A 24427-nucleotide genomic window follows, 5' to 3' on the forward strand; every position below is an offset into this window, starting at 1 on the left:
GATACCTCTGCCTACTCCAATCACCCCTTCCCATCTAGGACTGTAGGTAAAGCGTGCACCATACACTCAGAGACCGATGACATGGACACCTGAGCTGAATCCACACAAGAAAAGTAAACGGACTCTTGGGCTCACACACCTAGTAACAGCTCTAGCAACCTGGAGACAGGACGTGAGAGCTTCAAAGAAGTCAATAATAAAATTAGCTCACATGACCAGCCTAACTGGGCATATCAAAACAAGAAGCTAGGACACAGTAAGAAAACATAAAATAAATAAATATACTAACTTATTGATGGCCTGGAGACAATACTCAATATCAAATCACATAAACAGGCAGACCATGATGGCTTCAGCAAGGCACCAGAACAAAGAGTCAAAACAACCTTCCAGAGGAAGAGAACTTCTTGGAATTACCAGAGGTAGAATTCAAAAGACTAATATGTAGAACTCTTCAAGAAATCAGAAACGAGATCATGCAAAACACAGAACAAGCCAAGGAACACACAGAAAAAGAAACAGAGGAACTTAAGAAGGTTATTCAAGAGCAGAATGACAAATTCAACAGACTGGAAGAATCCATAGAGAAACAGCAAACAGAAATCCAAAACGTTAACAATAAAATTTTAGAATTAGACAATTCAGTAGAAAGTCATAAGAGCAGAATATATGAAGCAATAGAAGTCAGAATTAGTAAGATAAAGCACTTGACACCACAAAGGATACGGAAGGACACTATATAATGATTAAAAGGTCAATACACCAGGAGGAAATAACCATAATAAATATTTACGCACCCAACAACAGGGCTCCAAAATACATAAACTAACAGCACTGAAAAGAGAAATAGATCCACACTAATAGTAGGAGACTTCAACATACCACTTTCGGTGAAGAACAGAACATCCAGAAAGAAGCTCTGTAAAGACATGGAAGATCTAAATGCCACAATCAACCTTCCTCTCATAGACATATACAGAATATTCCAGCCAACATCAGCCAAGTATACTTTCTTTTCCAACATATAAGGAACATTCTCCAGAACAGATCACATATTAGGCCACAAAGTAAGCCTCAACAAAATCCAAATCATCGAAATATTACAAAGCCTCTTTTCTGACCATAAAGCCATAAAAGAAGAAATCAATAACAGAAAAAGCAAGGAAAAAAAATCAAACACATGGAAACTGAACAACACCTTGCTCAAAAACTACTGGGTTACAGAAGAAATTAAGGATGGAATAAAGAAATTCATAGAATCAAATGAGAATGAAAACACATCCTACCAGAACCTTTGGGACACAGAAAAGCAGCGCTCAGAGGTCAATTTATAGCACAAAATGCACACATACAAAAAGAAGAAACAGCCAAAATCAAAACATTAAACCTACAACTCGAACAAATAGAGAGCAGCAAAAGAAGGCCTCCGGTACCAGAAGAAAGCAAATAATAAAAATTAGAGCAGAATTAAATGAAATACAGAATAGAAAAACAATTGAAAGAGTTAACAATACCAAAAGCTGGTTCTTTGAAAAGATCAACAAAATCAATAAACCACTGGCCAAACTGACAAAAGAAAAACAGGAGAGAAAGCAAATAAACCAGATAAGAAATGAGATGGGTGCTATCGCAACAGACCCAACTGAAATTAAAAGAATCATAACAGAATATTATGAAAAAACGTACTCTAACAAATTTGAAAAACTAGAGGAAATGGACAAATTTCTAGAAACTCACTACCTACCTAAACTGACACAAACAGAGGTGGAACAACCAAATAAACCTATGACAAAAGAAAAGATTGAGAAGGTAATTTAAAAATTCCCAACCAAAAAAAGCCCTGGCCTGGACGGTTTCACTGGAGAATTCTACCAAACTTTCAGAGGAGAGTTAACACCACTGCTACTAAAGGTATTTCAGAGCATAGAAAAGGAAGGAATACTCCCAAACTGGTTCTATGAAGCCAGCATACCCATGATACCAAAAACAGGTAAAGACACCACGAAAAAAGAAAATTACACACCAATATCCCTCATGAACATAGACACAAAAATCCTCAACAATATTATAGCCAGTTGAATTCAACAATATATCAAAAAAATTATTCACCATGACCAAGTGGAATTCATACCAGGTATGCAGGGATGGTTCAACTTTAGAAGAACAATCAATGTAATCTATCACATAAATAAAACAAAAGACGAGAACCACATGATCTTATCAATTGATGCAGAAAAGGCATTTGACAAAGTCCAACACCCATTCATGATAAAAACTCTCAGCAAAAGAGGAATAGAAGGGAAATTCCTAAACATAATAAAGGGCATTTATACAAAGCCAACAGCCAACATTGTCCCAAATGGAGAGAGTCTGAAAGCATTCCCCTTGAGAACGGGAACCAGACAAAGACGGCCTTTATCACCACTCTTATTCAACATTGTGCCGGAGATCCAAGCCAGAGCAATTAGGCTAGAAAAAGAAATAAAGGGCATCCAAATTGGTAAGGAAGAAGTAAAAGTATCCCTATTTGCAGACGATATGATCTTATATACAGAAAACCCCAGAGAATCCACAAGAAAACTACCAGAATTAATAGAAGACTTCAGCAAAGTTTCAGGATACAAGATAAACATACAAAAATCAGCTGGATTCCTCTACACCAACAAAGAGAACTTCCAAGAGGAAATCACCAAATCAATACCATTCCACAACAGCCCCCAAGAAGGTAAAATACTTAGGAATAAATTAACCAGAGACGTAAAAGACCTGTACAAAGAAAACTATAAGACACTACTGCAAGAAACCAAAAGAGACCTACATAAATGGAAAAACATACCTTGCTCATGGAGAGGAAGACTTGACATTGTGAAAATGTCAGTTCTACCCAAAGTAATCTACAGATACAATGCATTCTTTAATGAGATGGAGAAACAAATCACCAACTTCATATGGAAAGGGAAGAGGACTCGGATAACTAAAGCATTACCGAAGAGGAAGAATAAAGTGGGAAGCCTCACACTACCTGATTTTAGAATCTATTATACCGCCACAGTAGTCAAAACAGCCTGGTACTGGTACTACAACGGACATATAGACCATTGGAACAGAACTGAGAATCCAGACATAAATTCATCCATCTATGAGCAGCTGATATTTGACAAAGGCCCAAAGTCAGTTAACTGGGGAAAACACAGTCTCTTCAATAAATGGTGCTGGCATAACTGGATATCCATCTGCAAAAAACTGAAACAAGACCCATACCTCACACCATGCACAAAAACTAACTCAAAATGGATCAAAGACCTAAATATAAAATCTAAAAGAATAAAGATCATTGAAGAAAAAATAGGGACAGTGCTAGGAGCCCTAATACATGGCATAAATAGAACAAACACCAGAAGAGAAACTAGATAAGTGAGAGCTCCTAAAAATCAAACACTTATGCTCATCAAAAGACTTCAACAAAAGACTCAAAAGACAACTTACAAACTGGGAAAAAAAATTTTGGCTATGACATATTCAATCAAGGTCTAATCTCTAAAATCTATAAGATACTGCAAAACTTCAACTACAAGAAGACAAATAACCCAATTAAAAAATGCGCAAAGGATATGAACAGGTACTTCACCAAAGAAGACATTTAGGCAGCTACCAGAAACATGAGGAAATGCTCACAATCATTAGCCATTAGAGAAATGCAAATCAAAACTACCATGAGATACTATCTCACCCCAACAAGGATAGCATTAATCCAAAAAACACAAAGTAATAAATGTTGGAGAGGTTATAGAGAGACTGGAACACTTATACACTGCTGGTGGGAATGTAAAATGGTACAACCACTTTGGAAATCGATTTGGCGCTTCCTTCATAAGCTAGAAATAGAAGCACCACAGGATCCAGCAATCCCACTCCAAGGAATATAATCTAGAGAAATAAGAGCCATCACACAAAGAGATATATGCACACCCATGTTCTTTGCAGCACTGTTCACAATAGCAAAAAGATGGAAACAACCTAGGTGCCTATCAACAGACAAATGGATAAACAAATCATGGTATATTCATACAATAGAAAACTACGCAATGATAAAGAACAACGATGACTCCACAAAACATCTCATAACATGGATGAATCTGGAAGGTATTATGCTGAGTGAAATTTGTTGCAAAAGGACAAATATTGTAGACCACTATTATAAGAACTCAAGACAAGGTTTAAACACAGAAAACATCCTTTGATGGTTCGAGAGTGGAGAGGGAGGGAAAGGGGAATTCACTAACTAGATAGTAGACAAGAATTATCTTAGGTGAAGGGAAGGACAACACACAATACAAGGGAAGTCAGCACAACTAGACTAAACCAAAAGCTAAGAAGTTTCCTGAACACAACCAAACACTTCGAGGGACAGAGTAGCAGGTTCAGGGGCCTGGGGACCATGGTTTCAGGGGACATCTAGGTCAACTGGCATAACAAATTTTATTAAGAAAAAGTTCTGCATGCCATTTTGGTGAGTCGCCATCTAAAATGCATCAATTGGTCCCAACCCTCCTGGAGCAAAGGCAAATGAAGAAGACCAAATACACAAGGAAAATATTAGCCCAAGAGACAAAAAGGGCCACATAAACCAGAGACTCCATCAGCCTGAGACTAGAAGAACTAGACGGTGCCCAGCTACCACCAATGACCGCCCTGACAGGGAACACAACACAGAGTCCCTGATGGAGCAGGAGAAAAGTGGGGTGCAGAACTCAAATTCTAGTAAAAAGATCAGACTTACTGGTCTGACTGAGACTGGAGGAACCCCAGAAGCCCCCAGAGTCTCTGTTAACCCAGAACTAAAACTATTTCCAAAGCCAACCCTTCAGACAAAGATTACACTGGACTATAAGAAATAAAATAATATTGGTGAAGAGTGTGCTTCTTATTCTTAGTTCAAGTAGATACACGAGACTAAATGGGCAGGCTCCTGTCTGGAGGAGAAATGAGAAGGCTGAAAGGGATAGAAGCTGGTTGAATGGACACAGGAAATCTGGGCTGGAAAGGAGGAATATGCTGTCACATTACAAGGATAGCAACTAGGGTCACAGAACAATACGTAGAATTGTTGTGTGATAAACTAACTTGAGCCGTAAACTTTCACTTGGAGCACAATTAAAAAAAAAAGAATGAGGATGGAATTAAAACATTCCCAGACAAACAAGCTGAGAGAGTTCATATCCACCAGACCGGTACTACAAAAAAATACTAATGGGAGTTCTGCAGACGGAAAAGCCATTAGCAAGGAATTCAAAGCCATACATAAAAAGAGCCCTAAGTAAAGGGAACTGCATGGACAAGTATAAGAGTTAGAAATAATGTATTCATGCTCGATAATCTAATTGTTTTTTCCTTCCGGCTTTTTAATGACAAATATATAAAAATCAAGGATAAACATGTTACAGAGCACATGAACTATAAAGAGGTAATTAGCAATAACAACAAAAAAGGTGGGGGGAAAGAGAGCATAGGTATTGAATTTCTTGAATGTTACTGAAGTTAAAGTGGAACCAACTTACTCTAAAATGTTATAAATACAAGAGGTCAAATTTAATATTCATGGTAACCACCATGAAAATATCTAAAAAAATATACATAAAAGGAAAGGAGAAAAGAACCTAAATGGCTCACTATAATAAACCAACAAAACCCAAAGTATCTTAGTCATCTAGTGCTGCTCTAACAGAATTACCACAAGTGGATAGCTTTAACAAAGAGAAGTTTATTCTCTCACAGTCCAGTAGGCTACAAGTCCAAATTGAGGGCATCAGCTCCAGGGGAACGTTTTCTCTGTGGACTCTGGAGGAAGGTCCATGTCATCAAACTTCTCTTGGTCTGGGAGCTTCTCTGCGCTCTGCTCCTGGCACTGCTTTCTTGGTGGTGTGAGGTTCCCATGTGTCTCTGCTTGCTTCTCTCTTTTATGTCTCAAAAGAGATTCGCTTAAGACACTATCCAATCTTGTATACCCCATCAGTATAACTGCTGCTAATCTATCTTATTACATTAGTGATAGAGTTTACAACACATAAGGAAATCACATCAGATTACAAAATGATACACAATCATTCAATACTGGGAATCATGACCCAGACAAATTGACAGATATTTTGGAGGGACACAATTCAATCAATGACACAAAGCAAGCAGTAGTAAGGGACAAAGACAAAGAAGGCTTAAAACACACAAAAAACAAATAACAAAATGGCAGAAGTGAAGTCACTTCTTCTTGGTAATTACAGTGAATGTAAATGGACTAAATGCTTCAATCAAAGGCAGAGAGTGGCAGAATGGAAAAAAACATGTTCCAACTATGTGCTGTTTACAAGAGACGTCTCTTAGAGCCAAGGACACAAATAGGATGAAAGAAAAAGGATGGAAAAAAATATTCCATGCAAACAATAACCAAAAGAGAGCTGGGGTGGCAATCTAAATATCAGACAAAGACTCTAAGACAAAATCTGTTCGAAGAAATAAAGATGGACACTATATAGTAATAAAAGGGTCAGTTCATCAAGAAGGTTTAACAATCATAAATATATGAGGGTAAGTCAAAAACTATTGCTACTAGGGTTCCAGTTCATACATACATGGGTTTATTCCAAACAAAACATGTTTAAACATGTCTCTGCAATCAGTGGATGGCTGCAGACAATTTCTCTCAGTAATACACTTGTCTTAGTCTCCTTAGGTTGCCTTCAAATAAACGGATACTTTTTTCTGCCACGGAAAAAAATAATTTTGAGGTCTGGGATAATATCAAATCCTTAACAAAACTCAAGTGGACATGTTCCCAAATCACTGAAGCTTTGCAACAAGTTTATGGGAATACTGTCCCACAATAAACAACAGTTTTTAGATGGATCAAGTGTTCTAAGGAAGGTCAGGAAGACCTCAAAGCTGAGCCAAGAGAGGGAAGACCACTCAGAAGGTTATGGCAGCTGTTTTTTTTGGGATTTAAAGGGGTAATCTTGATAGATTTTCTCGAAGGACACAGGACAATCACGGGGGCTTCTTATAAAGAAGTTTTAAGAAAACTGAAAACTGCTTTGGTGATAAAAAGGCCAGGAAAGTGGGGTCGAGGAATTTTTTTCCATCATGACAATGCACCTGCTTGTCCTTTGAGGGTAGCAACGGCTGTCCTACGAGAATTTCGTTAGGAAACTTTACCCCATCTACCCTACAACCCTGATACTACCCCTTCAGACTTTTTTACCCCCAAAACTCAAAGAACATTTAAAAGGAACATGATCTGAGTCCCCTGAGGATGCCAAACTGCCACTTTGACTGGTGTAAATTGAAGACTGCAGAATTCTTCAGGGAAAGATGAGAGAGATGGAAACACTGCCCTTAAAACTATATTGATTTAAATGGAGGATATGCCAATAAACAATATCTTCACTTTTTTTTTTTTAATTTTTTTATTGTACTTTAGATGAAGGTTTACAGAACAAATAGTTTCTCATTAAACAGTCAGTACACATATTGTTTCGTGACATTGGTTAACAGTCCCATGACATATCAACACTCTCTCTTCTCGACCTTGATGACCTTTTTTTGGTGAAAATATACATAGGCAAAGTTACACCATTTTGAAAGTTTCTACATGTACAATTCAGTGACATCGATTACATTCTTCCAGTTGTGCTGCTATTCTCACTATCCTTTTCCAAATTATTCCATCACCATTATTTTCAACTCACTGTCCCCTAGGATACCCATTAAACCTTTTGAGTTGCTATTGTCAATTTGATCTCACACAGATAATTCTTTTTTTTTTAGTACCTTAGATGAAGACTTGCAGCACAAATAGTTTCTCATTAAACAGTTAGTACACATATTGCCCTATGACTATGGTTAACAACCCCACGACATGTCAACACTGTCCCTTCTTAACCTTGGGTTCCCTATCACCAGCTTTCCTGTCCCCTCCTGCCTTCTAGTCCTTGTCCCTGGACTGCTGTGCCTCATTAGTCCTGTTTTGTTTTATGAGGCTGTAAAATCCCCGGCTGAATGGTGAACTTCAGGAGGGGCTTCACCACTGAGCTAAAAGGGTGTCCGGAGGCCATACTCTCAGGGTTTGTCCTGTCTGTCAGGACAGTAAATATGGTCTTTTTTTGTGAGTTAGAATTTTGTTCTACATTCTTTTCCAGCTCTGTCCAGGACCCTCTATTGTGATCCCGGTCAGAGCAGTCAGTGGTGGTAGCCAGGCACCATTTAGCTGTACTGGACTCAGTTGTCTATTTTTTCCTCATTTTTGTCTGCTTTTTGCTTCAACTCTTGGAGAATTCTGAGTATTAAGAGTTTTGAATTCTCTATCAGGTAGTTCTAGTGCATTTTCTTCTACTGGAAAGTCATCTGGTTATCTTATTTGGATGCCTACTGGAACCATCCTGTCCTGTTTTTGTAAATGTTTTGATATTGTCTGCTGTCTTCGGGGCATTCAGTAGTTATTTTTCTCGTTTATTGATTGTAGATTTGTTTGTTTCGTCCTTTTTTTTTTAATTTGGTTGTGTCTGAGCAGGCGGGCTGTGTCCTCTTTGTTGTTTGCTCGTCTGTGGGCACAATACTTTTCGCCTCCTTCTCCAACTGGCAGGGTCAGTCACTCAGATATGGTACAGCAGGGCAAGTCTAGCTGAAGAGGAGTTGCTGGGATGAGTTGTTTGTGGCACTTACTACAGCCACCAGGACAGGTCAGTAATCCGTGCAGGGCAGGTTCCGGTAGGCCGTGCCTGTGCTACTTGGTGGTGTGATGTTAGGCGCACAGTGCAGGTAGGCAGGACCGGGTAGGGGGAGACTGTGATGTGTGGAGCTAAGATGGATATGGGAGAGAGGAGAGAGGAACAGGAGCCAAAAACATAGAAACAAACAAAAAAGAGTGCTACGGGAGCTCGCCGTCGGAGTGGAGAGATGAGAGACTATAAAATGGAGAAAAACAAAAAGGGGAAGAAGAGGAAAAAAAGAAAAGAATGAAAAAATAAAAATCAGAAAGAAAAAAGAACAGCAAAGCTCCCAGGGATCCCACCGGTGCAGCGACAAGGTCTGGGGAAGTTGTTCCCAGGTGTTGCAGTACAGCCTGGCTAGAAGATGTAGAGGTATTCAGTGCCAGGTATCCAGGGGATAGGAAGAGAAGGAAGGTATAGAGAGACAAGAAACTGAGTAATGAATAAAGACAAAAAGGGAAAAAGAGGGAAAAGAAAACAAAACAAATTAAAAAAAAAAAAAAAGGACAAGCAAAACCCCTCAAAAAACAGAAAAAAAAAATACGAAAAAAGAAATGCTCTCAGGGATCCCTCTACACATCTGCGCAAGCTGAGGGTGTAGGTCCCAAGCCGTGTAGCACCACCCGGCCAGAACTGGCTCCCAAGTCGAGAAAAGAAAAAGAAAACAAACAACCAATTGAAAACAAACAAACAAAAAAGTCCCAGGAACCCACCAGCATGGCAGCACAGACCAGGAAGCAGTTCCACACTCGAACAGAGCTCCACAGCTCCTCAGGAAGAAGCAAAGATGACGCACAGAGCCAGGTATTTGAGCAAAAGGAGGGGGAGGTGGTGAGAGGTAAGGAAGAAATCAAAAGAAGCAGAAAAAAGCAACCCCAGCAGCCAACAAATGGCACTCAGGGAGTCGGCCGGTGTGGGTGGGTGGAATCCAAGCATCCAGTGCTTCCTGGCCAAGAGACTGTGGCCCCAGGAAGCAGAGGTGGCCTAGTGGGGGTGAAGAAGGGTGGGGGGTGGGAAAGCGTGTATCGCTGTTTACCGGTTGTTCTGTCTCCTGCTGGAAGCTCCATGAAGCTGCTTTCTCATACCCCCTATTTGCTGGTCTCTAATAAGAGTCCAAGATCATGGATCCGTGCTGCATTAGCTGACAGGGCACCTCTCCACGTATGTCTCCTCGCTCTCTGTTCTCTGTCAGTTTCTTATTCCATTTGGTGCTTGGCTGAGTTCTTTATCTCTTCATTTACTGTTCAGGATTTCAGGATTGCTGTTTTCTCTGGCTTAGTTTTTCGGATCTTTGCTGTGGAGGGATGGCATGGTGCTTCCGCCCACGTTTTGATATTTTAGTTTAATAAAGTCTTCTATGATTTTGTAGCAATACTTTTTGACCTACTTTCATATATGCACCCAAAAACAGACTACCGAAATATATAAAGCAAAACACTGATAACATTGTAGGGAGAAATAGATAGTAACATAATAATAGGTGAAGAATTCAATACAGCATTTTCAATATTGGACAGAATATCTAGAAAGAAGATCCACAAGGAAACAGAGGACCTGAATGACACTATAAACCAACTAGACTTAACAGACATATATAGAACACTCAACAACACAATATATATTCCACTCCAGTGCACATGGATCATTCTCCAGGATAGACCACATGATTAGGTCACGAGGCAAGTCCTGATAAATTTAAAAAGATTGAAATCATACAAAGTATTTTCTCTGACCGCAATGGAGTAAAGTTACAAATCAATAACAGAAAGAAAAAAAGGAAAATACATAAACCTATAGAAATTAAACGATGCACTATTAAACTATCAATGGATTAAGGAAGAAGTCAAAAGAGAAATCACAAATTTCTTAGAGTTAAATGAAAGTGAAAGCACAGCATACCAAAACTTATGGGAGGCAATAAAGGCAGTAATCAAAGGGAAACTTACAGCAATAAATGCCTTCATGAAAAAAGAAGAAAGCTCTCAAGTCTAACTCGACAACTCCAGGAACAAGAAAGAGAAGAGCAAACCAAGGCTAAGTCTACCAGAAGAAAAGAAAACAACAAAGATCAGAGAAGAAATGTATGAAATCAAAAACAGAAAATGAAAAAATAATAGAAAGTATCAACAAAACCAAAAGTTGGTTCTTTGAAAAGATCAATAAAATTGACAAAACTTTAGCTAGACTGACAAAGACAAAAATAAGAAAGGATGCAAATAACCAAAATAAGAAATGAAAGAGGAGGCATTACAACTGACCTGATAGAAATAAAAAAAAAAAAAAATCATGACAGAATATTATGAACAACTGCTCAGCAACAAACTGGATAACCTAGATGAAATGGACAAATTCTTAGAAACACACAATTTACCCTAACTGACACAAAAGAAAACAGAAAATCTCAACGGACCCATAACAAGCAAACAGATTGAATCAGTGATCAAAAACTTCCCAGCAAAAAAAAAACTCCTGGACCAGATGGCCTCAGCAGGGCATTCTAATAAACATTAAGAGACTAACTGACACCAATCCTGTTTAAATTCTTCCAAAATATAGAGATGAAAGGAATATTCCCTAATTCACTCAATAAAGCAAACATAACCCTGATACCAAAACAAGACAAAAATATCACAAGAAAAGGAAAGTACATGTCAATATCCCTTAGGAATATAGCAACAAAATACTAGTGAACAGAATTCAACAGTATATTAAAAGAGTCATACACCATGACCAAGTGGGATTTATTCTGGGAATACAAGGATGGTTCAACAGTAGAAAACCAATAGAACAAAGGAAAAGAACCACATGATCATCTCTGCAAGTATAGAAAAAGTGTTGATAAAATCCAATACTCTTTCTTGATGAAAATTTCAAAGATTGGAAAAGAAGGGAAATTCCTCAATATGATTCAGGGCATATATGAAAAGACAACAGCCAATATTATACTTAATGGAGAAAGACTGAGAGCTTTCCCCTTTAAATCAGGAACATGACAAGGGTGCCCACTCTCACCACTTGTATTCAATATTGTATTAGAAGTCCTAGCCAGAGCAGTAAGACAAGAAAAAGAAATAAAAGGTATCCAGATTGTAAAAGAAGTAAAGTTATCTCTATTAGCAGATGATATGATTCTACATATAGAAGATTCCAAAAAGACTGCAAGAAAACTTCTAGAGCTAATAGAAGAATTCAGCAAAGTTGCAGGGTACAAACTCAACACACAAAAATCAGCTGGGTTTCTATACACCAGCAATGAGAAATCTGAAAGGAAAATTAGGGAAACAATTCCATTTACAATAGCATCTAAGAGAATCAATACCTAGGAATAAATCTAACCAGGGACGTGAAGGACTTACATAATAAAAATTATAAAACACTACTGAAAGCAAATAAAGAAGACTTGTATAAATGGAAAGATGTTCCATGTTCATGGATTGGAAGACTTTATATTGTTAAGATGTCAATACTACCCAAAGCAATCTATAGATTCAACTCAATGCTGATAAAATTTCAACAGCCTTCTTTACAGAAATGGCAAAACCAATCTCAACTTTATATGGAATGGCAAGAGGCCCCAAATAACTGAAAGAGAACTCACACTTCCTGATTCTGAAACATACTATACAGCTACAGTAATTAAAATAGCCTGGTACTGGTATAACAATAGACACATAGACCAATGGAATAGAATTGAGAGTCCAGAAATAAACAAACACATTTACAGTCAACTGATTTTTGACAAGGGTGCTAAGTTCATTCCATGGGAAAAGAAGAATCTCTTCAATAAATGGTGTTGATCTCCACATGCAGAAAATGAAACAGGATCCATGCTTCACACCATACACAAAAACAAATTCAAAATGGATTAAGGACCTAAATGTGCAAACTAGAACCATAAAATTCTTAGAAGGAAATACAGGGACAACGCTGTTGGTCTTAGCTTTTAACAATGGATCATCTAATATAATAACAAAAGTGCAAACAGAAAAGAGACAAAATAAATAAATGGAACCTCATAAAAATTAAAAATTTTGTTCACCAAAACTCTTTACCAAAAAAGTGAAAGGACAAGCTACCGACTGGGAGAGGATCTTATAAAACTATATATCTGACAAGAACCTAACAACAAAAATATGTATACTACAACTTTGACAACTTAACAACAGAAAGAGAAATAAACCAATCACAAAATGGGAAGGGACTTGAATAGACATTTCACCAAAGAGGACATTCAAAAGGCCACCAAACACATCAAAGATACTCATCCTCATTAGCCACCAGAGAGATACAAATCTAAACCACGGTGAGATACCATTTCACTCCCACTAGGATGGCTAAGATTTAAAACACAAAAACAGAAACCCAGAAACTAACAAATATTGGCAAGGATGTAGGCGGGAATACAAAATGGTATAGCTGCTGTTTAAAACAGTGTGGCACTTCCTCACAAAACTAAAAATAGAACTACCATATGACCCAGCAATTCCAGTCCGAGGTATAGACCCAAAGACTTGAAAGCAGAGATTCAAACAGAGACTTCTACACTAATGTTTACTGCAGCACTATTCACAATAGCCAAAAGGTGGAAACAACCTAAAAGCCCATCAACAGATGAATGGATAAACTAAATATGATTCAGACATACAACAGTATACTAATCAGCCAGTAGGAGAAATGAAGTCTTCATACATATGGATGGAGTTAAAAGACATTATGCTTAGGGAAATAAGTTAATCATAAAAGGACACATATTGTATGACTTCACTTATATAAAAAGACAAGAAAAGGCAAATGTATAGAGACCAAATTTTATTAGTGGTTACCAGGGGCGGGAGGGAGGGAGAAAGTGGTAGTAATTGCTTATGGAATACTAAGTTTCAATTTACAGTGATGGAAAAAAGTCACAGCGATTAAGGGCAGGATTGCACAACCCATTATTTTAAGTGCTGTCAATTAGTTGTACACCTGTTAAAAGCTGGACTGGAAAAAGTTATGTGATAGACATATTTACAACAATGACAAAAAAAAAAAAAAAAGAGTAGCAGCTGAAACTGCTTACATATGAACAAACACCTCCAGGGATTTGGTTCCTTGGTTTGGAGGTTCAGGGTCATACTTTCATGGGACATCCCTGTTAACTGGCCTAATAACACGTTTAATGCTTCTGTTCTACCTCCCATTTTGTTGAATAGTACCTGGGTTCTTAAAAGCTTGCAAGCAGCCATCCAAGGCACAACAATTGGTCACTATTTGCCTGAAGCAACAGAGGAAGCAGGAGTGTCAGGAATAGGAGGAAGATATGGAATGTATGGCTAATTGCCACCATGAAAAACTGCCTCCTTTGCCATAAGACCAGAAGAACTGGATGGTGCTCAGGTACCATTACTGAACATTTTGATCATAGGTTCTATAGAAGAATCCTGATCAAAGGGGGGAAAACACAGAACAGAATTTTAAATTTTCATGGAATCCAGACTTCTAAATCCATGGAGGCTGGATGAATCCCTGAAACTATTGCCCTGAGATAATCTTTAAATATTAAACCAAAAATATCCCCTAAAGTCTTCTTAAAACCAAATATAGTTCAGCTTAACTAGTAAAACATATCTGCCTTGATTGCTCTTTTAAGAACTATCTATATGGGATCAAACTAACAACAACAACTCAGAAAGATTAGATAGGAAGCTTAGGAGGTACTGTGTTTATGTGAATGGGGGATGAACAACTCAGAAAAGGAGAGTGAGAATGGTTGCACTGTCACTGAACTGTACATGTAGAAACTGTTGAATTGGTATATGTTTTGCTGTGTATATTCTCAATAACAACAACAAGAAATTAAATAAGAAAAATTTTTTTAAAGAATGTATATTGGTTTAATCACTTTGGAAAACTGACAATATCTAGTAAAGCCGAACATATATATGCACGTCAACACCAGAATAGGAAAGAGGGGATAACCATAATAAATAAATATTAACAAGGCATTTCAAAAGGTAATTATTGTATGATTTAAGATTAGGCTACCTTTTATTATCCTTCTTGTCTCTAAGGCTGTGAAATTTTAAAAAATCATAAATTATTTTAAATTAAATTTAGTCATCTTAGATGTGTTGCTGGCCTAAATAAAATCAATTTATCACTTTTAATATCTCAATAAATAACCAAGACCAGAAACTTGCAATTAATATTATTTTATGGATTTTTTTTTTTAACATTTACTGATAGGCCTCACTGCTGTGAGCCCCCCAAGGATAAAGTGAGCTAGAGAAAGGTCAACAGCTTCACCTTTTTGCTGAGATTCATGTTCTCCATCTTAGCCTTCAGCAGCTTCATCTTATTCATAGTTATTGAATTTTCAATGATCTGTTGCCCAGAAGGAGAAGGTTCAATTTCTTCATCCTCATCTGTATACAAATTATACACAGAACCACCACTGCAAAGAAAACAATAACTGCTAGTGAAATGTGCTTGATGCCTGCTTAGTGACTAAAAATACTACATGTGCAACAGGAATTACAGATGCTGCTAATGAGGAAACCAGAAATTCATCCTGTCAACATAAATGCAAGGAAAATGTATTTCAAAAATGTACTTTTAGGACAAAAAACTAAATGGAGATAAATCCCATGATATAGCATTACTCTGAAGTCCGGGTACCAAAAGTCAAGATCTTTTGGCAACCACTGTGGTGTAGTAGCTAAGAGCTCGACTGCTAACCAAAAGGTTGGCAGTTCGAATCCACCAGCTGCTCCTCAGAAACCCTATGGGGCGGCTCTACTCTGTTCTATAGGGCCGCTATGAGTTGGAATCGACTCACAGCAATGGGTTTTAGTTTTATATCATTCCCACAGGTCAAAATATATTTCCCCAAGAATGCTCTGATTTCACTTCACTCGCCAAAGCTGAGCACTACGAAACCCAGACAAGAGGCTGATCAGATCTCATCAAGCAGACATGGGCACAGAAGAGAAGTCCAGATCTGTATTCATCCTGAGGGGATTCTCACTACAGACAGGGGATGTCAGAACATTCTCTGTTCTTAAAGAACAAACAGGAGCAACAATAACAACAACAGCAAAAGGACTAACAGGGTTTTTCTAAGCGAATCTGGAAACGTATCCACTTGGAACACCATCGATATTAACATGAAAAGAGCCATCTGAGTCAAGTCATGACATAAATTTCTGAACGTGTTTGTTGAACATTTCAATTACTGATCAATCATCATGACATTTATATATACTTTAAAGTAATTAAACTAACATTGAGACCTCCTCCTCTTTGACTGCATAATATCATGGTATTTATCATACTATCCTCATATTTATATTTGTATTTTGTCTTTTCCCTTAACTCCCCCATATTTAAGCAAGCTCGAAGCAGATATTAGCTTCACTTATCTTCCTAGTTCTAGCACCTAGCACCGTGCTGAGCACAATCTAATAAATGTTTGATGAACTGATCATAAACAGTATTGAAATTTCATTTAGCTTTTTCAATAATGAGAAAATTAGAATGGTAAGGGGTTTGAAAAAACAGCTCAGCATATTTGGTGAATGACTAAAATTTTAAATATTGCAGAAGAGGAATGAGTATTAATCACCATGCTTGATTTACTTACAGAAAAACTAAAGGATGCATCTATACTAAAGAAGTATGAGGGTTAAAATGTCCTGTTCTTTATGGCTGTAAGAAATGGAAATAATTTAGAAGGACAATCTTAATAGGGCGTATAATACCTGAAACACATACTACCACTAAGGGCAAAGAAGAGAGCGGATAGCCCCATTCCTAAGGTTTATATGGTGAAAGTCACGACCTTTTGACATTATGGGCTAATTACATGAACAGCAGGCAGGCATGGGCATCAGAGGGAAGAATGTTGGGAACGGGTCTCCACAACTGATTTGGTCTGTAGTGCTGGACACCCGATCACCACTGTTACCTACTGCAGATGCCCACTACAGGGTGTCAGCGGACACAACAGGCACAATACTGAAGTGGTGACGTTGTCACTATTAACCAGACGCCTACTCTGCCGGGCACCTCACACACGTTCTTTCAAAAGCTCACGTAAATTACATACGGGAGGCATTATAGCCCATTGTATAAATGAAGACACTGCAGCTGAGAGAGGTAAAGCTATTTTGGTCAGACCCAAGAGCTAAGATTCAAATCCCCCATCTGTCCTGTTCCAGAGCCTATTCATTCTTCCTATTGCTTCCTCGAGGACCAAGCAATAGGCCTTACTGCCTCGTGCTTGTGCACCCAAATGAGTGACAGAACGAATACTATGCAAAGGTTCTTCTGTCAAGGTCAACTATACCTATAAAGGAGGGTTGAGTGAAGACTGACCACTTCACCCTGTAGAGTTGGAAGGAATGACATGAGTATACTCTATTCTCGGTCACCTTGTAGTATTTTGTAAGTACTCTGTAGTATTTTAACTTGGTTGTTGTGAGGTGCCACTGAATCAGTGTTGACTCAGAACAACCCTATGTGACAGAGCAGAACTGCCCCATAGAGTTTTCTAGGCTGTAATCTTTACAGAAGCAGACTGCCACATCTTTCTTCCAAAGAGCAGCTGGTGGGTTCAAACTGCCAACCTTCTGGCTGGTAGCCGAGTGCTTCCCCATTGCACCACCAGGGCTCCTTTAAATACTCATACTGAATACTGAAAGAGGTTTCTGGTTTAGCCTTCCTCTTATAAAAACCCAGACCTTGACTGTTTTCCCATGGATTGTATATATACAAATTAAAAAGGACAGTCATGATAAATATTTCATTGAATGAATTTTAGAATATAAAACATTTTATATTCACATATCTTTTCAAAGAACCACATTATTGTATTTTCCCTCACAAACCATGAATTCTTGAGATCAGTTAGAAGCCAATCACAAATCTGGCCCACCACCTGTTTTTGTGTGGCCCACAAGCTAAGAATGGTTTTTATACTTTTAAATGGTTGGGGAAAAATTCAAAAGAATAATAATATTTTATAACACAAGAAAATTATATGAAATTCAAACCTCAGTGCTCATAAATAAAGTTTTCTTGGGATGCAGCCATGTTCACTTGATCATGTGTTGTCTACATCTGCTTTTGTACTACAATGGCAAAACTGAGTAGTTGTGACAGAGATTATACGTGATGCTCTCAGTGCTTTGCACTGTGACTCAGCACACCATGAATCACAGTGGCACAGTCATAACTTGACAGTATTTTCAGTACCATTTTTTAAAATTACCAGTGCATACCCAACATGGCAAAACAAGAAAAGAGGACTTCAAATGTTCCACTTTTAAGCCACAGTAGACAGTGAATTATTTTGTTATCCAACTAGATTGCAAAACATTGTATTTACTGTGTAATGACACTATAGTTATACTAAAAGAATATATCATATATCAACACTGCCAGACTAAGCATTCATCACAATATTCCCAACTCACAGGAAAGCAACCGTCAGAAAATTTAAAATGGAATATCTCATCACAACAGAATTTCTTCACAAAAATAAAAGAATGAAAATAAGGCTGCAATCAGTTTCCAAGTGGCTCATTTGTTAACCAAGCAAAGAAAGCTGTTCACCAATAGTGAATTAACTAAACTGTGTGATTGCAGCAGGTGAAGAAATGTGTCCAGAGCGGGGAGAAAGGTTGTTGAAGACTACTAGCCTTTTAGCAAAAACAACTGCTCAAAAGAGTTGACAACATTGGAAGCGACATCAATAGACAATTAAAAAATAGGGCAAATAATTCCGAGCTGTTTCCCAGGCCCCTGTTGTGTTGACACTTGTGAGCAGTGCTGCTTGGTTGTTACTGTTTACTCAGGGGTCAATGTCAAGTCTCAAGCGACTGAAGAATTAGCCTCCATGAACAGTCTGTAGGGAACACCTGTAGGCGAGAATATTTTCAAAGAAGTTGCTAAAACACTAACTCACTACAACTTGAAGTGAATTCTGCTAAGACTTACGGTGATAAAAATATATGTTGAACAGAAAAAGGCTTAGTTAGACAAATTGACAAAGCTAATGAAAATGTAAGATGTATTTGAATCTGTCATGTATTACTGAACCAGCAGTGTCAAATTCTGTTGTGATGAGATATTCCATTTTAAATGAACTGCATTTGCTCTCATGGACTTAACTACCATCAGTTCAATGGCTTGGGGATAGTACAATTTTACTGTGAGCTTTTTAGTTCAGGGCCAAGACTAAAATTTTTCTGAATGAGAAAAATCACCCTCAACCACTATTCTCAAACACGGAATGCCTTTAGAAATTAGTTTTTTCTGTGGACTTGATAATGTTTCTTAATGAATTCAACCTACAATCATAAGGCAAAACAATTCTTATATATGAGATTTATACTGTAGTACTGAAGTACAGCCAGAATGCTCCTTAGAAGCAAGGATGGCAAGACTCTGTCTCACATACTTTGGACATGTGATCAGGAGAGATCAGTCCTTGGAGAAGGACATCATGCTTGGTAAGGTAGAGGGTCAGCGAAAAAGAGGAAGACTCTCAATAAGATGGACTGACGCAGTGGCTGCAACAATGGGCTCAAGCATAACAATGATTGTGAGGGTGGCGCAGGACCAGGCACTGTTTTGTTCCGTTGTACACAGGGTCGGTAGGACCAGGAACCGACTCAATGGCACCCAGCAACAACAACATAGTGAAGTCATTTTGATGACAACTAGCACTGAAATGGCAAGCTGCAACATTCCTGTATCCTCGCTTGTATCTCTTGGCCCAAAAGCCTAAAATGTTTACTATCTGGCCTTTTACAGAAAAGGTTTCCTAACTCCGGTTCCAGAGTAAGAAAGCCTCTCCTAGAATAGGTGAGATAAGTGTCCTTCAACTGATAACCAGATAAGTTTTATACTGCCCTTTGCCATTTACCTCATCCTACTGTTACCCTTGAATACTTGTGCCTATTCTGGTGCATGCATGGAAACGGTCAGAAAAGCGAATTATCTTGAGAGGAACAATATAATTTTAATTAAAATTCATGGCAACATTTGGGCTCTGCTTTAAACACAAACAGAAGTTGGCTGGGGGGACGAGGGTAACAGGAGGAAACAACATTCAAACAAAGAGGAAAAACTGATGACAGCAGGTCGCAGATTGCCTTCCGTGCTGAACGAAGGAGCTGAGAGTTTATCCTTTAGGAAAGACCGCCAAGAGAAGGATATTAAGCAAATCTGTTCTAAGGAAGAAAACCCTAACAGTGAGCCATCACGTGGAGAATCGGATGTGAAGAAGTTCCAAGGTGAGAGAGACATCAAACTAAGGCTGTAGCCCTCCCTGCTCGCTCTTCTTTACTTCTGGCCCCTATGTTTATGCCACTTTTGTAGTGCTGAACGGGTCCTGACACGTACTAGTCAACTATCAATACCCACTTGTCACACGTCTGCTCTCTGTAGCCACACACACGTGCACACGTGCGTGCACACACACACAGTCACAGTGTATCTTTCTTCCACATACACAGCAATCTGTGGTAGGCAGAAATCTGAGATGGGCCCCATGACTCCTGATCCTTGATGTACACATACTAGATAATCTCCTCCCCTTGAGTGTGTGCAGGACTAGCAGGATTTTGTAGGTAAAATTAAGGTCCTAAATTAGTTGATTGTGAGTTAATCAAAAGGGAGCTGAAGGCAGCCTCTAGCCAACAGCCAGCAAAAAGCCAGGGCTCTCAGTCAAACAACTGCAAGGACATGAATTATGCCAATATTATGAGTAAGCTTGAAGGTACTCTTCCCAGTCAAGCTTCCAGATAAGAAGGCAGACTGGCCAGGATCTTGATTGCAGCCTTGTGACACTCTCGGTAGAGGATTCAGCTAAGCCGTGCACAGACTTCTGACCCACAGACACTGTTCTTCAGACTACAGGCTATTTGTTTTCTGGGAACAGTTTTACCACTAGTTTTTTATTTTGTGGGATTAAATTTAGTTACCTGTAATACCTTTCTTTCCTTTGTTTGGCAAACTCCTATTCCTCTCTTAGGTTACTTCCTCTCAGAGGCTGTCCCCAACTCCCCACCCCTCAGGCAAAATGAAGGCCTTCTCATCTGTTTTCACAGATCTTGATTTTTTTTTATAGACTCGCAAACATAGTATCATAGCTACTATTTATAGTAGACTGCGTCCTCCATGAAGACAGGCACAATCATCTTTATAACCCCAGTGCCTAGCTTGGTGACTTACTACAATAGTTCAGTAAATATTTAGTGATTGATAGTGAAAGAAGATAAAGAAAGTGTCATAAAAAGCCAGAGTACACAGAATCTTAGAAATTATCTAGTCTAATTTCCTAATTTTTTTACTGCCTACTAAAAATCTTCAGGTTTTTTTCCTTCTGATTTTAGAAGTGTCTTAGTCATTTAGTGCTGCTACAACAGAAATACCACAAGTGGACAGTTTTAATGAAGAGAAGTTTATTTCCTCACAGTTAAAGTAGGCTAAAAGTCCAAATTCAAGGTGTCAGCTCCAGGGGAAGGCTTTCTCTCTCGGCCTTCTCATCAGTGTTCCTCCGGACTAGGAGCTTCTCCGCCCAGGGACCCCTGTCCAAAGGACGCTCTCTGCTCCTGGCACTGCTTTCTTGATGGTATGAGGTCCCCCTGTCTCACTGCTCACTTCTGTCTTTTATATCTCAAGAGATTGCCTCAGGAACAATCCAGTCTTGTAGATCAGGTCCTGCCTTACTAACACAACTGCCACCCATCCTCCCTCATTAACATCATAGAGGTAGGATTTACATCATATAGGAAAATCACATAGTACCAGGAATCATGGCCCAGCCAAACTGATATACACATTTTTGGGGGGACATAATTCAATCCATGACAAGAAGTAATACAAATCTCCCAACTCCCATTTTATAGATTATGAAAACAAAGTCAGAGAAGTAGAGACTACTCACCTTTAAGCAGTAGAGTTGAATTTTGAAAAGAGATCTCAACTTTAGGGTCAACCCCTTCTATTACGCCAAGGCTATATAGTAACACACTATTATAACAAGACTCTATAATCCAGTACACAGCTTAGAGTTTCACAAAGCATCAGAAACAAATCTTTTTCTATAGTTTATACAGGTAGAAAAAATCCTGCTCCATAAAGAAATTTCAGTTCTAGAAATTACTGAGTCTCAATAAAATGAAGGACAATGACGTCAGAATTATATACCCAGAGCAAGGGGAAGTATGAAACTTAGTCTTGCAAATAAACTAAGATTATTTTAATACAAGGTAAATATAAAGGTTAACACAGTATACCATATGATGTTCCTTTCTAAGTAAGACATGCAAATGAAAACCTATTTACCTTAAAGATTCAGATAATGGTGTTAAAGTGCCATCTCCCCTGTCTACCACACGAAAGAAATTCAACTGATCTCCTTCTCGGTATACCAAAAACGTAACTTGTTTGTTGCAGGAGGTCTTCTCCCAGACCTCATCTCGACCAGAATCCATGTACTCAGCCATCTCCCTAAGTGGATATTCCATAGGAACTACAAACGACAAAATTGAGAAACAAGCTTTCAGTTTATATCATTTTATGCATCTTGGTACAGTGACAGAATATAATGTACTGAATTTGAATAACAATGTTGTACATACCATAAACATGATACTCTTCAAATAAATTTCTGAGTTTTCATAGTTAATATAGCATGCCCTATATTATATTAATATGAAATAAATAAAATACATTATTATGTTGTTATGTCCAAATACATGAGTATTTTCCTGTGGCAGTACAGTGTCTTTGCTGATTGTATGACATTATTATCTGTAGATATATATATATAATTATCTATGATTATTTTTATTGTACACATTCTGCTTCCTATATTTTCAGATATTGGTTCTAACAATCAATAATTAAAAAGCAACATGAAACTTCCCACTACATTAGATTAACAAAATACACATATACAACTAGGATGTATATGTATGAAATTAGAAGCAAGTGAACCCCTCTTTTTCTTTCTGCTTTTATCAAAAGGCTGATTATTCTCGGAGCTGTTCCTTAACATGAAGTTAGGTAATTAAAAACCCATTGCTGTCAAATCAATTCCAACTCATAGCGACCCTATAGGACAGAGCACAACTGCCCCATAGGGTTTACAAGAAAGGGATGATGGATTTGAGCCACCGAGCTCTTAACCACTGTGCCACCAGGGCCCCTTTCAATTACCTAACTCAGAACACAAGTGGGCCACTGGTGTACTAAAACTGCAGCGCATGGAATGGTTGGTAAGTCATTTGCTGAAAGCATCCTCCCAGGGCCCCTCTGTCCTGGTATACAGTGAGGAGTCCAGTAAGAGCACATGAAGGCACACAGGCTGACTGGGGTCGCTCCAAGGCCCATACAGGCTCCAGTGGCCCAGAGTGATGCTCAGGGCCGTTGCAACAGAGTCTAGCCCAAAGCAGCTACAGATTCTCCTCCTGTGATGGGAATGGGCCTCAAGAGATCATCGGCTCATAGGGGGAATGTTCCAGCAGCCCCTGAACCTTGAACTTGGGAGCTGAAATAACGGTTCCAGGAAAAAAAGGAAAAAGAAAAGCTTGCTTCCAAAGACATACTCAGGTTATGCTGCAAAAACATCTGTTCTGTCCTAAAAGATGCAATAATTTCCCAAGATGCATAACTTTTACTCAAGGAGCTTATTTACTAAAAGAATCACAGTGCTGTATTAGCCTTAAAAAAAATAAAATAAAAGCTTAATAACTATTAAACTCTCAAAGTAGTAAGGTAAAAACATTAAATTGTTCCCATACCCTAAATCCAATACTAAAACCCAAAAACGAAACCCACTACTGTTGAGTCGATTTTGACTCACAGCAACCCTATAAGACAGACCAGAACTGCCCCATAGGGTTTCCTAGGCTGAAGTCTTTACGGAAGCAGACTGACACATCTTTCTCCCGTGGGTTCCAACCGCAGATCTTTCAGTTAGCAGACGAGCGCTTAACCACTGTGCCACCTAGGCTCCTTGAATCCAATACTACTAGTAAACTCTTGAAAGATTAAAAAAAAAAAAAAACTTAGAAATATTACAAGATTTTGCCTTATTTTATAAAAATAATTGATGTTTTGAGTGACTGTCACAGGCACAAAATGAGTAAATATCAAGAAATTTTCAAAAAAAACTTGTCATTTTTAAGTTAATGCTACCTTTTCCACATTATATTAATGAGAAAGAAATAAGAACTATCATACCAATTTATCAGCTGTTGCTACCACCAAAAAAAGGGACTTTACTAATATATTAAAAGAAGATTCGTCAATAAAGATAAGTCCTAGCTGATTTTTCAATTCACAAACCAGGCATAGAAAGTTGTAGGAAAAAAAATTATGGTTACAAAGCTTCAACTACTAGAGGGTACAAACAAACAAACAAAAAAATCCATTGCTGTGGAGTTGATTCCGGTCGTAGCAACCCTATAGGACAGAGTAGAACTGCCCCATAGAGTTTCCAAGGAGCAGCTGGTGGACCGACCTTTTTGTTGGCAGCCAAGCTCTTAACCACTGAGCCACTAGAGGGCTGTGATGTCTTTAATTTTCATTTTAAAAAAATAGTAAAAATATACAGAAAATATTTAACTTAGAATCTGCAGTAGCTATGTTCCTTCTCATAAACATACAAAATA

The 24427-nt window shown here is 38.3% G+C and overlaps 1 protein-coding gene across 1 annotated transcript in view; it reads right to left on the minus strand.

The window, feature by feature from the left end:
- ZFAND4 (zinc finger AN1-type containing 4) overlaps positions 1–24427 on the minus strand; it is a 103895-nt gene that overhangs the window by 33766 nt on the left and 45702 nt on the right. The window contains exons 5-6 of the mRNA XM_012558956.2: positions 22095–22281; positions 15045–15192 (exon numbers count right to left, since the gene is read on the minus strand). Coding sequence (XP_012414410.1) covers positions 15045–15192; positions 22095–22281 — 335 coding nt within the window. The remainder of the gene's footprint in view (positions 1–15044; positions 15193–22094; positions 22282–24427) is intronic.

This window comes from Trichechus manatus, unplaced genomic scaffold (genome assembly GCF_000243295.1).
Source record: "Trichechus manatus latirostris isolate Lorelei unplaced genomic scaffold, TriManLat1.0 scaffold00200, whole genome shotgun sequence".
In the NCBI taxonomy this organism is placed as follows: Eukaryota; Metazoa; Chordata; class Mammalia; order Sirenia; family Trichechidae; genus Trichechus; species Trichechus manatus.